Genomic DNA, 14,205 nt, shown 5'->3' on the forward strand with positions numbered 1-14,205 from the left:
ACATATGGTTGTGTCACATGTGATGCTGAATCCCTGTACTCAAACACATAAAGTAGGTATTCTAATGGTAAAATATTGCGCACAGATGTAGGGCTGGTGCTTTTGTGTTTGGCACACCCCTGCCACTACACTACAACTTTGCGCCATACCTCTCGAAACCCATAAAGAAACAACACATGCCTTCAGTTTATACTGCAAAAAAGGGGCGTAGTCACACAATAGTACCTCCAGTTCAAATAATGGCCCTTATTCTGATCGGTGCGGCCGGATCCGAATATGTGGCCAGGACCGTGCGTGCGAAACCCCGCCTTCCATAAGGATCGCCAACTCCGTCCGTACGCGGTACGAAGCTGGCCGAACGGACCGCACATGTATTTTTCATGGAATACGCCTCCTCCATCTCAGGGAACCTCCCCCATCATTCGATGGTCGCAGACCTCCAGCTCCCGCAACCTCAGACCACACGGACATTTTTCCGCGCAAAAGCAGGGATCTGGGCGGGCAGCTGACATCCGGCGATGTCATATGCCCGCCCCCTACACGTGCGTCACGGGCGCATTACCATACATACGCCCAGCGTTTTTATGGGAACGCCCATGAAACGCGGGGCGTATGCATATGGTAATGAGCCCAAATAGCCCTTCACGCCCCTCTCCACCCCCTGTTCGGAGTGTTCACATTTCATGCGGGATTTGGCCGTACGCCCCGCTTGCACATGCGCAGAGACGCCTCTGCACATGCGCAGACACAAAACATCGGCGGCACGAACGCACGCGGATATTACCGCACCAACCAGAATAAGGGCCCATGCTACAACGTAAAACTATCCTATTTACATTACACTGCTTGCAGTCTCTGATTCATATTACACAACATAGTAGCGTCCCTTATGCACATTCAATTACACAGTACACAATAAATCATAAAAACACTTATACATGTTACTCTACACAGTATAACCCCTTATACACAATGCCAACATTAGAACCCCTTACGCATGTTATGCCACAAAGTAACATAGATACATAGAATTTGACAGCAGGCAACAATTTGGCCAATCTAGTTTGGCCTAGTTTATCCCATGCATGTTGTACTGTCTTTGCTTCTATCACCTCTTATGGAAGGTTATTCCACTTGTCCACTACCCTTTCTGTGGAAGGCATTTTTCCTTAGATTTCCCATGAACCCCAGTTTTATTGCATATTCTCATGTTTTAATGCTTTTCTTCATTTGAAGAATGTTCCCCTCCTGGACCTTATTAAACACCTTGATACAGATGTACCATCTATCCTGTTGGTCCGCCAATTTGCCTTCCTTGTCCCGCTATGAGAAATGTCGCACAAGGCATACAGTACTATTGGGAAATCATGGGAAAGCACGTAATCGCAGCTGGGTGGCAATTGCTCCACTAATGTACACTAATGTAATGTGACGCACCATTGCTATTCACCTGCTGCCTTTGTATGTACAAAATGGTGGCAGACAGGGAAAATAATCAAACAGTGGAATTCCAAAACATCAGTTGATCCTGAGTGGGATCCAAACCTACTGTAGGCAGGCACAGTGCATAGAAAGCTTAACCGCTAGGGAATTACAGCTACTGTACCTCTGGCCTGTCAGCTCATCCACACCTGATGCAGAAACCCTGAAGTCTTTAGTAATTACTATTGGATGCTAGTAAATGACACTGGTGCTCAAGGCTACGCCACAATATGCGCAATGTTAGTGTACAAAAATAAACAATTGTATGTAAATGCTGCTGTAAGTCTGGTAGTACTTCCAGCATCTTCAGCTCAGGGGACACTGAATGTAGGACTAACTTACTGTAGTTCCATAAGAATGAGCTCCTTTGCGGCAGATAGTGTCTGCCAACTGGAATTGTGCTACATAATCACAAATTTGGATCTCAGGAATACAACATGAAGATTTAAGACCTTATTTTGGTCCACACACAAGGCAGCAAATTTTGCAGCCTTGCGTGTGAACCAAATGCCACCCCATCCCATGCCACGATCCCCCACAATCCCCTGCATGGCTGCGAATGGATGATTTGCATAATCATCCATTCCAAGCTGGGGAGAAATCATTTGATGGTCGACGACTCAGCGGTCGGCGATGGTGTCTCTGATCTGGTCTCTGATCTGCGAGCGCCCTTTGCAGGAGGCGGGGCATTCCCATGGGCAGTGCCCTCTGCTGCTGTCCCCCGGCTGCACTGCTAGGTGCGAGCAGGACGGCGAACATGTTGTTCACTATGCCCGCTCACACCCTGCATCTGCACATGCCCAGAAATGCACCTGCGCATGCGCAGATGCAAAACATCGGTCCCCCGTTGGACTGATACAATTAGAATAAGATTTCTTTGTCTTTCCGGGTAATTAAAATGTCAGTATTAGTACAGTCCTTTTGGGTACAACTTCATATGTGTTAGTTCATGTCTGGCCAAACTAACACATATGAAGTTGTACCCAAAAGGACTGTACTAATACTGACTTTTTAATAACCAACATCAAAGGCTACTAACAAAAAGGACTATGAACACGACAGACCACAGTGTCACTAATCCACCTATTCTAATATTAGTTTTTTTTTATGTTAAATGTTGCATGTCTATGTCTAGTGATGTTTGCACCATCTAATTATATTTTACTATTGAAAATGTTTTATGCTATCACTGACCAGTGAATAATATTTAAACAAATTAACATAATAAATGTTTAAATCTGTCTAGCGCAGTGTTCTTTTTCTTTGATTTTGTCTCCACGTAACACAAAGGGTTAAGCAGCCCTTTACAAACTGAAGCTGGAATTTAACTTTTATCTTTTGAACCGAGCGCCTTACTTCAGCTTTTTTCTTTGGTCTTTCCGGGGAAGTTTTGTGATGTAGGCCGTGTACTATTTTAGTTGCCCTTCTTTATACTGTCTCTAATGTATTCACTCTGAATTTGGTAGCGACACTTGGATGAGCAGCATGATCAGTGTAATGGTTAGCATTACTGCCTCACAGCACTGAGGTCATGGGTTCCATTCTCCCCATGGCTCTAACTGTGCGAAGTTTGTATAATCTCCCCGTGCTAGCGTGGGTTTACTTTGGGTATTCCAGTTTCCCCCCACAATCCAAAAATATACTGGTAGGGTAATGCTGGGTCACATGTCTGAAAGGGATATTACAGAGATACAAATGGAACGTATTCACACCCATGCCGATGTTTGGGGGTCTGCGGATGCACAAGTGCATATTTGCACATGTGCAGACCCAGGAAAAGAATGGCTTTGGCAAGTTACACACTCGTTGTGGGGAGGGAGGGCCGGGGGGTGGAGGAGGGTGGAGATGTTGCTGGACCATGAGAACGTCCATGTTTTTATGGGTGTCCCAATGAAAATGCTGGGCATTCCCATGGGAACGCAGGCGGGCTGATGCCTACCAGGGGAGGTCAGCAGATGTCACAGGACATCAGCGCCTGCCCATTCTTTGGCGGTTTGCGGAGGAATAAAATTCAGTTTCTGCTGGCTTTTATTACCGAAGGCAGGAGAAATAATTTGATGGTTGGCGACCATGGAATGATTTCTCCTGCTAGTGGACGTATGCAGGGGGATGTGTTAGCAAAACATCCCTTGCATGGTACCATGGGGATTTGGCAGTGGGGGGGGCAGTATTCGGCGGGGCAGCATTAAGTCACTCGGGCAGCATTAAGTCACCCCCTTAGTGCATGTACGTTCCCAGAATTGTGTTGCCGGCAATGTCTCATACAACTAATTGCACATTCACAGGTCTTTGTAAACGTGGCGACCCCCGTGTTTCTGAAATATAATCTCTACTGCGTATGCAACATCACTGTGCAAATGTCCACTGCAATATATTCTGAATGATTTCTGCTGTAGCAACAATGACGGCATGGGGCTCCAGAGATGTAAGTTATTCAACATGGGCACCGGTGGGTGTGCTGTGGGCCTCAATAGACTGAGGACCTTATTCTAATCTCTTCAGTCCCCCATGCATTCACACAGGGGACCGATGAGGTGCGTCTGCACATTTCTGCACATGTGCAGACGCAGGGTGGGGGGGTCGCGCATGCGAGGGGGGAGCGACTGGCACTGCAGGCGGCGGGCAGTGTCTGATGGATTTGCAAGGCTGCAAATTTCGCAGCCTTGCGAGTCAATCAGAATAAGGTCCTAAGTGTACACACTGCAACTATTATAGACACACCTATGAGGTATACAGTAAGTTGAATATGTGAATGGCCAGTCCACATGGAATCTACAGATGCCCTCCTCTCCCATGGTGCCAGCTCCACCCCACCACCATTTGGGCTGCGGTACCCTAGTTATGCCACTGCATATCTGTTTGTGTCTGTGCTACAGTCATACAGTAATTTATTTGTGTACATGGTTTACCAAGAAGGACAGCAAGTAGTGATTTAGTGATTTAAAAACAATAAAAAAAACGTAAAAAACTTCTGTTTTAAAAGGGCTACTATTATAGGATATATTGTATATAAAACCTTTTTTCATTTAATTGAAAAAAAAAAACAAATGCATTTTCAAAATTTCACACATTTTATATACGTAGTACAGTTAGCATTTTCTCAAGAAAACGTTCACAAAAATGAATGTATTACACATATCCGCAGAAGCTTTAGCAGCTTAGTCACGGATTTTAGAACACATAACTCGAGGCCACATTAAAGTTTTAGACACTGTGTTCTCTAAGGAAGGCTCACAACAATGTATGATAAAAAACACAAGATGACCTAATAAACCAAAACGGAGAACATTGATTATTTTGCAAGATACTGTCACAGCAATACAGTATGTTATCACTATAATAAAGTTGTCACAGCCAACATTATGTGACTTTAACAGTAGGCAGTACAAAGCATTTTTTGAAGGTTACTGGAAGAATTCATAAATATTGTGAGAAGTGTAGGTTACAGATACCAAATAAAGCAAGGCTCACAGAGTTAAGAGCATTACAGTACTGTACATCAAGCCGATTACTTTTATTTTTAAATTGCTTTTAACTACCAACCAGTTACTTTTTTAGGAATTCCCCACTGCCCCACACACTTTAGTAATACAATACATACTAATGATTGAAATGGTCACAAAGGGGCTGTTTCTGAATCGCATGAAATTAGTTTAACAGGCGCAAAGGGTGAAGATTTGCATACAATGCATGGGCAGATGTGAATTTATGCACCTTTTCCCATTGTATTTTGAGTCAGACATAACATGGTCAGATCTTTATTTTTTCTGCAATAGGGCAGCAGCGATTCCCAACCTTGGGTATGCGGCAAGGTGGTTGGGGGTACGTAAAAATAATATTGGTAATTGTATCCCCTGCATTAGTTGAACAGATACTTACAAGGGAATACAGTCAGGATGCCAGCGGTCAAAACGGAGAATATCCACAGGGGCTGTTAGTACTCTAAACCTCTCCTTATAGGCCAGATGTACTAAGCTTGAAAAGTGATAAAATGGAAAGTGATAAACCACCAGCCAATCAGCTCCTAACTGCCATGTCACAGACTGTGTTTGAAAAATGACTGGGGGAAACTGATTGGCTGGTGGTTTATCACTCTACATTTTATTACTTTTCAAGGCTTAAGGTGCCCATATATGGTACAATTGCTGGGTGCGATGCGATGCACGCTCCTGTCAAACTCTCATCGTCTCATTGCATCTCATTGCATTGCAAAAGCTATGCGATGCGATGCAATCTAGTCCAAATTGTATACAATAATTGTACCATGTATGGGCACCTTTATTACATCTCGCCCACTATACCCCTCACCCTAACCCTTCACTGCAGCATCCTGACCCTCACCCTCCCTGCCAGTGGAAAATTGAGGTGAAATTCAGGCACATGTTCAGCTGGATTTCATCCTGAAAAAGCCACCCTGTGTGTGGCAAAACACATTTTCAAGGATTCCTGCAGACTGTGCCTTAGGGAATACTAGCTGAACTTATCCTCCCAAACCTACTAACCATCATCAGAGGTGGGCCTCCACAACTGTGGCAATTATAAATTCAGCTGCGAGCACTTACAAGTTCAAGAACAGAGGTACAGTTGGGTCTGAACTGGTAGCCTTTCTTTACGGGCCCTGTTGCGAAGTGCACGGTGGTGCTTGAGGCCATGACACTAGCGCTGCAGCTGTGGCACCACATACGGCAACCAATGGACCTTCACACCCAACAGCTTACGGCCTCTGGGGTTACGCTGCACTGAGCCGTGTACTTGTTATTCATTTCCCCATAAAGTCATTGGCTATATTGCACCACAAACAGTGAAAATTTAGAGCAATTTATTTATTATTTCCAATTTTATCTTATACTGTAGTGATAAATGCATATGGAATATCAATAAGAAAGTTTGGTAAACTATTTTTATGGATTCCCCAGGGTGGTTATTTATACCTGCTGATATATAAGTTTATACATGTTATATGGTTTTGTCTGAATAATTTCATATGTGATGCCCCTACACCATGCATCACGGATGGTGTAATGGTTAGCATCACGGAGGGTATAGGAGCATCAAGGATGGTGTAATGGTTAGCATTACTGCCTCACAGCGCTCAGGTCATGGGTTCAATAACCACCATGGCCCTAACTGTGTGGAGTTTGTATATTCTCCCCGTGTTTGCATGGGTTTACTCCGGGTACTCCGGTTTCCTCCCACAATCCAAAAATATACTGGTAGGTCAAATGGCTTCCAACAAGAATTAACCCTAGAATGTCTGTGTGTGTGCATGTTTACATGTGGTAGGGAATATAGATTGTAAGCTCCACTGGTGCAGGGACTGATGTGAATGTTCAACTATACTCTGTATAGTGCTGCGTAATATGTATGCGCTATATAAGAAATTGATAATAAATAAATATGTGTTTCTGTTCCTAATAAATTGTGATTTTTTTTATTGTTACTTGTTTCACACGTATTTATAAGAGCCACACTGTACTCTTTTCTTCTTTCACCCATTCCCCTGTCATTTAGACTAATTGTCACTGGAGCTCTCTGCCCATCCCATTTTTCTAACCCTTATTGCGCCTCTGGAAGCATTGGGCTGTCATCAATAGTTAAGAGTGATGACATTCAGCTGCTCCCAGAGGCACAATAGGGTGGGGAGAGCAGGTGCATGGGATGTACTGGGAGCACCAGTTGAGGTCTTACCTGCAGGTTTGGAGCTGGCCTGCCACCCACGTACTCTGCTCCTCCTGTCCCACCTCTGTTACCCTGGCAGAAGTACTGTACAGTGCTGGGAGATTTCTGAGGCAGCAGCACTGGTTCCCGGGTTCTGTCAGTTTGTGTGCCCTGACAGAGGAGCCAGGATGACATGAAAGCTGCGGTGCGTTAAAACAAGGGAGGAAGACATGGAGAAGAGGGGTGGGTGGATGGTGGATAGGGGTGGACACTGTAATCAAACAACACAGGCAGGTGACTGGAGAGGAGAGGACACACTGTAACTAAAACCATACAAAATTGGCACTATAGCAAAAAAAAAAAAGTGGGGATATGTAACAAAAACTTCACCCTATCTACCCCCTGCGCTCACTGTAACTGACCAGACCTGTCACCTCCCACTCACCATCACCCAGTGCCTCACCTGGCTATCTTTTCTGCGCAACTCTTATCAAAACTCAGCAGTGTATACTGCTGCACATGTGTATAATGCCGGCATGTACCCCATGGCCCATATATTGTGTGCAAATCTGGCTCTGGTACTTATTTATTTACATACAGTTTCTTACATAGCGCAGCAGATTCTGTTGCGCTTTACAATAGTAGACAGTGATAAAACAAACTGGGTAACAACAGACAGACTTGGAGGTAGGAGAGCCCTGCTGCAAGCTTACAATCTATAGGGACATAGGAGGGAAACACAAGGACAAGCACCAGTAATAGCATAGCAGTCCCACTGGTTACAAGTCCAGAAGGGAAGCTATATAATACATAAGTGCCTCAGAGGGTTATGCATGTGGAACTTAAATATGAAAGGCTTGCCTGAAGAGGTGAGTTTTCAGGGAACACTCAGCCATTTACCTCACTGCGGGCCTTATTCTGATCGGTGCGGATATTCCCGAATTCTTACGGTGCGGGCCGCACGCATCGCTGTGCGGCAGCGTGCGGCCATCGTCCGTAGAAACGCCCACGTGTCCTCCGCATTCGGACGGACTCACTCTGTAAGAACAGGGCGTGTGTACGGACGACATACAAACCGTGCGCGTGCGGGGGAAACGTACAGATTCTTGCACGGTCTTCCCGCACAAGTACGGTCTTACCGCGTCAGAACGTACGGAAAGCTGTCCGTACGCCCCGATGCGGAGTATTTACGCACAATCCAACACTTTTGTACTGAGTACACACAGCGATCACATGACCCACTTAGGCTATTAGGCAACCTCCTGAAAAAGGGATTGTTAGCAATTTCAATCAATTAAATGCTCATCTATACTGACCCACATTCCTACTACATTCATGACACACATTAACCCTTACAGCATGTGACCCTAACATATATCTAGATACACTATGTACATTTTGCTTATTTTAAACATTTTAAACAACTTACACATATACTTTAGCATGTTAGAACAAAACACTGACAACTTTCAACTTTTAATAACGATTTATTACAAAATACATTTAAAAACAACATTATTAATTTTCTGCATCAATGATGCTGTCCATTACTGCCAACATTTGGCACATCAGGCCTCGCAGACGCAGGAGGGCTCCACGGCGACCCTCCTCTGCTTGGGCAGGCTCATCTGTGGAGGAAATTCAAATTTAAAAATGACTAATGATATTCATGCATACATTTAACATAGTCAAACCTACATTTGAAACATGCATTGTGACAGGTGTGTGTGTATATATATATATATATATAGATATATATATATATATATATATATATATATATATATATATATATATATATATATATATATATATATACACACATACACACCTCAGTCATACTGCTACTTCTCAATCCAAACCCACCCATGACAAAGCTGTGAGAAGCATGTCACGCGCTGCACCAATCACAATTCGGCAAACAAAGTTCAGTGTCTGTTATATGATGGAGCCTGGCAGGGGAGTTACACAACTCTCAGGAATGCTCAGTACATTTGTGCAATCAAGCATGGCTTGGCTGCTGATGGTCTGTTCCAGAAATCATTGTCATAATGCCAGTTAGGGGAAGCTGTAGCAATAACCCACTCCCATGCTCAAAAGCATTACTAAGAACAAATCAACACAAAATGATGGTGCAAAACATACATGCAGACCGCAGGGTGTGGTTAGCTAGAGGAGGGCACAGGGGCACTGACCACTTGTTACTCCAGTCTAAGCCACGCCTGTCCATACTCCATTTATGCCATACTGAATCTAGTTTACAAAGATCAATCACCAGTAAACTCTACTCACCTATATGAGGCTTTCTTCCAGGATACAGATTAACTACACAGGTTCAGTGGCACTTAAAATCGACCTGAAAGCCATCCGCACAACCTGTGTCATTAATATGTGTCCATGATGAAAGGGATGGTTTGGCCACCCTATCTAACCCCTAAGTGTGTCTGTTGCTACCCAGTTTGTTTTACCACTTGATAGTATAGAAAAATATAATTGAATCACCAGTGCTACCTAGCAAATAGAAGATGACAAAAGGAATAATGCAACTTTATCTATACATACCAATTTGGGGTGCCTGCACCACCTCACAGGCCTCCTCTTCTTCAGTTGCCTCATCAGGTGGCACCTCCGCCTCTTCAGCCACCTCGGCCTCCATTGCCACCACCTCCGCTGCCCACTCCTCCTCCTCCTCCACTTCCTCCCTTTCCTCTTCATCTCTTTCCTCTTCCTCCACTTCCTCCCTTTCCTCTTCCTCCACTTCCTCCGCGCCCCCTTCTGCAATGGCAACCTCCTCGGCCATGACTTCCTCCGCCTCCTCCTGGGCCTGGGAAGCCTCTGAGTTATCTCGGGCCAGTCTTGCTCGTTCCCGTGCTGTTTTTGTGAAGAAAAAAAAGTGCCAGTTAGGGGTCATTTGTATTAAGCCTTATGAAGCTACAAATGCTAAGGTTATAAGTACAGATAATTGTATAGGCAAACAGCTCCTTAGTGGCCTTTACAAAACACAGCCTGTAACATGCCAGGTATGCTGTGACATTTGGGCCCTTGTAAGCATCACAAGCATTAATCCTCCCCAATAACATATTTTATGACCATTACAGGGTGTCAATCAGGAAGTAGCACTCATATATTGTATGGCATGTTGAACTCATGATCAGGCTGCTGACCTTAGTGGATTAAATAATGTCAGGTAAGCAATCATGTACAAATCCACATTTACTGTTGAAATACTCACATCGAGCAATGCTGGCCCTTATGCTTTGAAGCCTCTCTGGCTCCCTGCGCCGGAGGTCGGACCACCGCCGCTCAAGCTGTGCGATGGCCTGCCGCACTTGGGTGCGGGCGTAGATCCGCCGGCGGGCCACCGCATAGGCAGAACGTTTCTGCCTATTTGTAATAAACGGGCCAGCACGGCCCAGCCTGGTCTCCATAACGGAGACCAGTGCCCTCAGTTCGGCTGCAGAGAAGGGTGCTGCTCTGCCATAAGCCGCCATTTTAGGAGTGGCACAAATTTAACAATCATGTGCTGTCATTGGTTAATCAGAGTGATATTTGGTATTAACTTTATTGTTCATTTTTACACTAACAGCGTGTATGCGCCCGAACAGACGGCTAACCCATTGCATCGCACACCCATCCTAAACAGTGTAAAATAAGATGGAAACATATTATACCTAATCTATAACATTCCACAAACATGGGTATAAGCAACAGGTGAAATAGTGTGCATCTCTAGACACTTACACCTAACTCAACAAGGTACCAAACAGCTAATGTATAATGAAGGCAGACCTTTTCCCAAAATGAGCCCATGCAGCCATGTGGACACTTACCTTCTACTGGGCCATATTACAGAGGTGTAATGAAAAGTAGCTAGCATCTAACCTGAATGTGGAGTGCTTTCACATGTGATTTGGATGGTAGCACTGATTACTTGTGGCTAAGTGGTGGACTGGATTGACATATGGAATGGGTAGTGTCAGTTGTACTACATAGCAAACAAGTGCACAGTACAGAAGTACATTCAAATATACATGTCATGTCTGACCTCAGTTGTATTTGGTCATTGGTGTTGGAATCTGCATTTAGCAAATAAATCAGACTTACTGAGTTTGCCAGGTTTTCTGGAAATATTTCTCCACACCAAGGGGCGGGCCGTATGCGCCGCACGGTTGACGCTGGGGTACGGAACGCGGCCGTATGGAACGCAGCTTGCAGCTGAATAACGCCAATTACTGAAATAGTATTTAAAGTGGTCCTAGAAAGGCAAACACTTGTTGCAAACATGCCAGGCTCAGACTCTGAGGAAGAGCAGGTGGTGCAGAATCTGTTGTCCCGCATGGAGGCCAACACCACATATGTACCCCTCAACCCAGAGGACCGAGCTGGCCCATCAACATCAGGCCAATCAGCAGCTGGACCATCCTCAGCAGAATCATTGGGAACCCAGCAGGTGGCTTCCCAACAGAGTAGCCAGCCCAGCACTTCAGGTACAGCAACCGGTGCCCGTGGCCGTGGCAGTGGCAGTGCCCGTGCCGGTGGCCGCAGTGGGGCAACACGGGAACCCACAACACGAAACATGGCATATGAACCGCGGGAGCTTGACATCCTGGTGACCCGGGCACGTGATTTAATTGAGTGTCCAGCGGTGAAGTTGACACACACAAGGAGATGGAAGATCTGGGAGGAGATAACGGCGGAGATTAATGTAGTGGCTCCACAAGTTCGACAGGCGGAGCACGTTAAGAAGAGGCAAGTACATGTGTGTTACATTAGAGTAGTACAAGTCCAGTAATGTTTACATTCAATATTAGATCTAGTTGGGCAATGGGTGTTCACGTTGCTTGGAGGCACAGACATGTTGGCCATGACATTGAATAGATAGTTATTGGAGGGTGAATGTTTTTGTATCTGCTAAGGGTTGGTATGAAAAATAAATATAATGTAAGGTTGGTGTCAGTAGGCACATGTTGTATTATGTATCATATTGCAATGGGTGCTACAGCAAACATGAGGAGTGACATGTATTAATATGTACACTTTGATTGCAGGTGGCACGACTTCAAAGGCAACCTCAAGAAGAAATTGACCGACCGGTGGCAACACAGCCAGACCTCTGGGGCTGGCCCCATGCCATCCAAGCTGAAGCTCACCCCCCTGGAAGAGATGGCTCAGTGCTGTATTGCAGTGGAGGAGGTCCGGGGGGTGAGCACTATAGACAGCGAGTCCCCAGCGGAAGTGATGGCTGCTACTCTTGAAGGTAATTATTTGCCAGGCCATAAGTAGATGTGTTACATTGGGCATGGAATGTGGTGTAATTGTAATTTTCTCTTTCACCAGCATCCCCACCGGTTGGTCCACATTCTCTTGAGGAGGTTGAGGAGTCTGTGCCACCTGGCCCCAGTAGCAGGCCCGTGCAGCAGCAGCCGGTGGGATTGTCCGCGGCTGAAATGTCCATGTGGGGCCGTGTGCTGGATAGTATTATGCAGCAGGGAGACTCGGCATCAGAGCGGGTGCGTAGGGCCGAGGAGGTGCTGCAGGGTTTGACCACCAGCCACCAGAGTATTGCTGAGAGCCTGCAGGCTATGAGTGCCAGCCAGCAAGCTATGGCTGGCAGCCACCAAGCTGATCAAGCCCTGCGGCAAAATGACCTCCTCCTCCGCCATAATGAACTTATGGTGGAGCTAGTTACCAGCAATAGGGCCCTAATGTCATCCGCTTCTGGTGCATTACCAACAGCATCACTCCCTGCTGCCAAAGGGGGAAGAAGATCCACCGCCTCACCAGCATGTGCTCCACATGAGCCACCATGGAGCCTGCCAGGGGCAAACGTGCCCGCAAATGAACTTGTGTCCCCATTAATCTCCACCGTTATGTCTTCCCAAATCTTCCATTGAGCTGTGTGTGTCAGCATCCTGTGTCCAAATCCGTGCCCAGGGTCACCACTTTTGGCCGCGGTTCAAATGTCATGTTTGGTTCCTCTGTTGCCCTGTTTCAGTGTGCTGTACTTGAAGTGTTGGTGCTGTACTTTTGTTGTGAAGCCACCTGATGTGTTCCCAATGATTCTGCTGTGGCTATTTATTCTTTATTATGTAATTTTTGTCCTGGTATGGTACCATTTGTTTTGTTATGTATTTTCAATTATTGCCAAAGTTTGTTTAATAAATGTTATTTTGGCCCCACAAATGTCAGTATTAATTTAGACATGCAGAAGTGGCATGTGTATTAGTATTAATATTATTAAGTTGTGTGCATTATTTGCAGTGTTAAAGTGTGTGACAAGTGCAGCATGTAATGTTCCCTTTAAGCTGCAATGCTTCCAATTGTAGCAGTGAGAAGCGTGTAATTAACAAGTCATGGGTAAAGTATGTGATTGTATTGGGTTCAGGTGACATTGGTTGAGGTGTGTCCGTCCTGATTAGGCGTTCCGATTGCCTAGCGCATGACCGAGTGGTGTCCGCAAAGCAAAAGTAACCTTTTGGACACCGCACATTTCTTCCCTTTTTGTTCGCGTGCATTCGGCGTGCTGTCCGAATGCACGCCTACCAATATATGTGTACTCCCCCGTGTCCGCCCATGTTTCCTCCCAGTTTAGCCCACTTTGAAACTACGCCCCTGTGTCATTCCGCATGACGCCCATAACACACCCCTATTGGCCGAATGTATGCGGTGCACAGTTCTGTACGGGATTAGTGAGAACAAGTACGGAGACCATGCGTGGCACATGCGCGTCGCGTTCTCCACGCATGCGCAGACGGCTAAAAAACGCCATCCGAAAGAATGCAGAAAAGTCCGCACCGATCAGAATAAGGGCCTGCATGTCCCTGGTATATGCACACTAACCCTTAATTTATTGTGGTATCTCCCCTTGTCATTTTTTCCTGGAGCCACCCCTGCTCCCTGAGAGAGCCTAAACCTAAACCCCATACCCCTTTGCCTAAACCTAACCCCACCACACAGCCTACACTTAACCCAATCTTCTAAGTGCCTAGACCTACAGTAACCCCCACTTTCCACAGTCTAACTTTCCCTCCTGCAGCCTAACCCAAAATACCACCACTAGTACCT

General features: G+C 45.6%; 1 protein-coding gene across 1 annotated transcript; it reads right to left on the reverse strand.

Annotated features, from left to right (window-relative positions):
- Nucleotides 1–8,658: 8,658 nt before the first annotated feature.
- LOC146062982 (uncharacterized) lies at nt 8,659–10,051 on the reverse strand. Its single transcript, XM_083174990.1, has 2 exons — nt 9,703–10,051; nt 8,659–8,768 (listed from the first exon to the last, which is right to left on the reverse strand). The coding sequence occupies exons 1-2, from the start codon at nt 10,049–10,051 to the stop codon at nt 8,659–8,661; spliced, it is 459 nt and encodes a 152-aa protein (XP_083031116.1).
- Between the last annotated feature and the right edge of the window lie 4,154 nt (nt 10,052–14,205).

Source organism: Crinia signifera, chromosome 3 (assembly GCF_055691185.1).
Source record: "Crinia signifera chromosome 3, ASM5569118v1, whole genome shotgun sequence".
Classification (NCBI taxonomy): domain Eukaryota; kingdom Metazoa; phylum Chordata; class Amphibia; order Anura; family Myobatrachidae; genus Crinia; species Crinia signifera.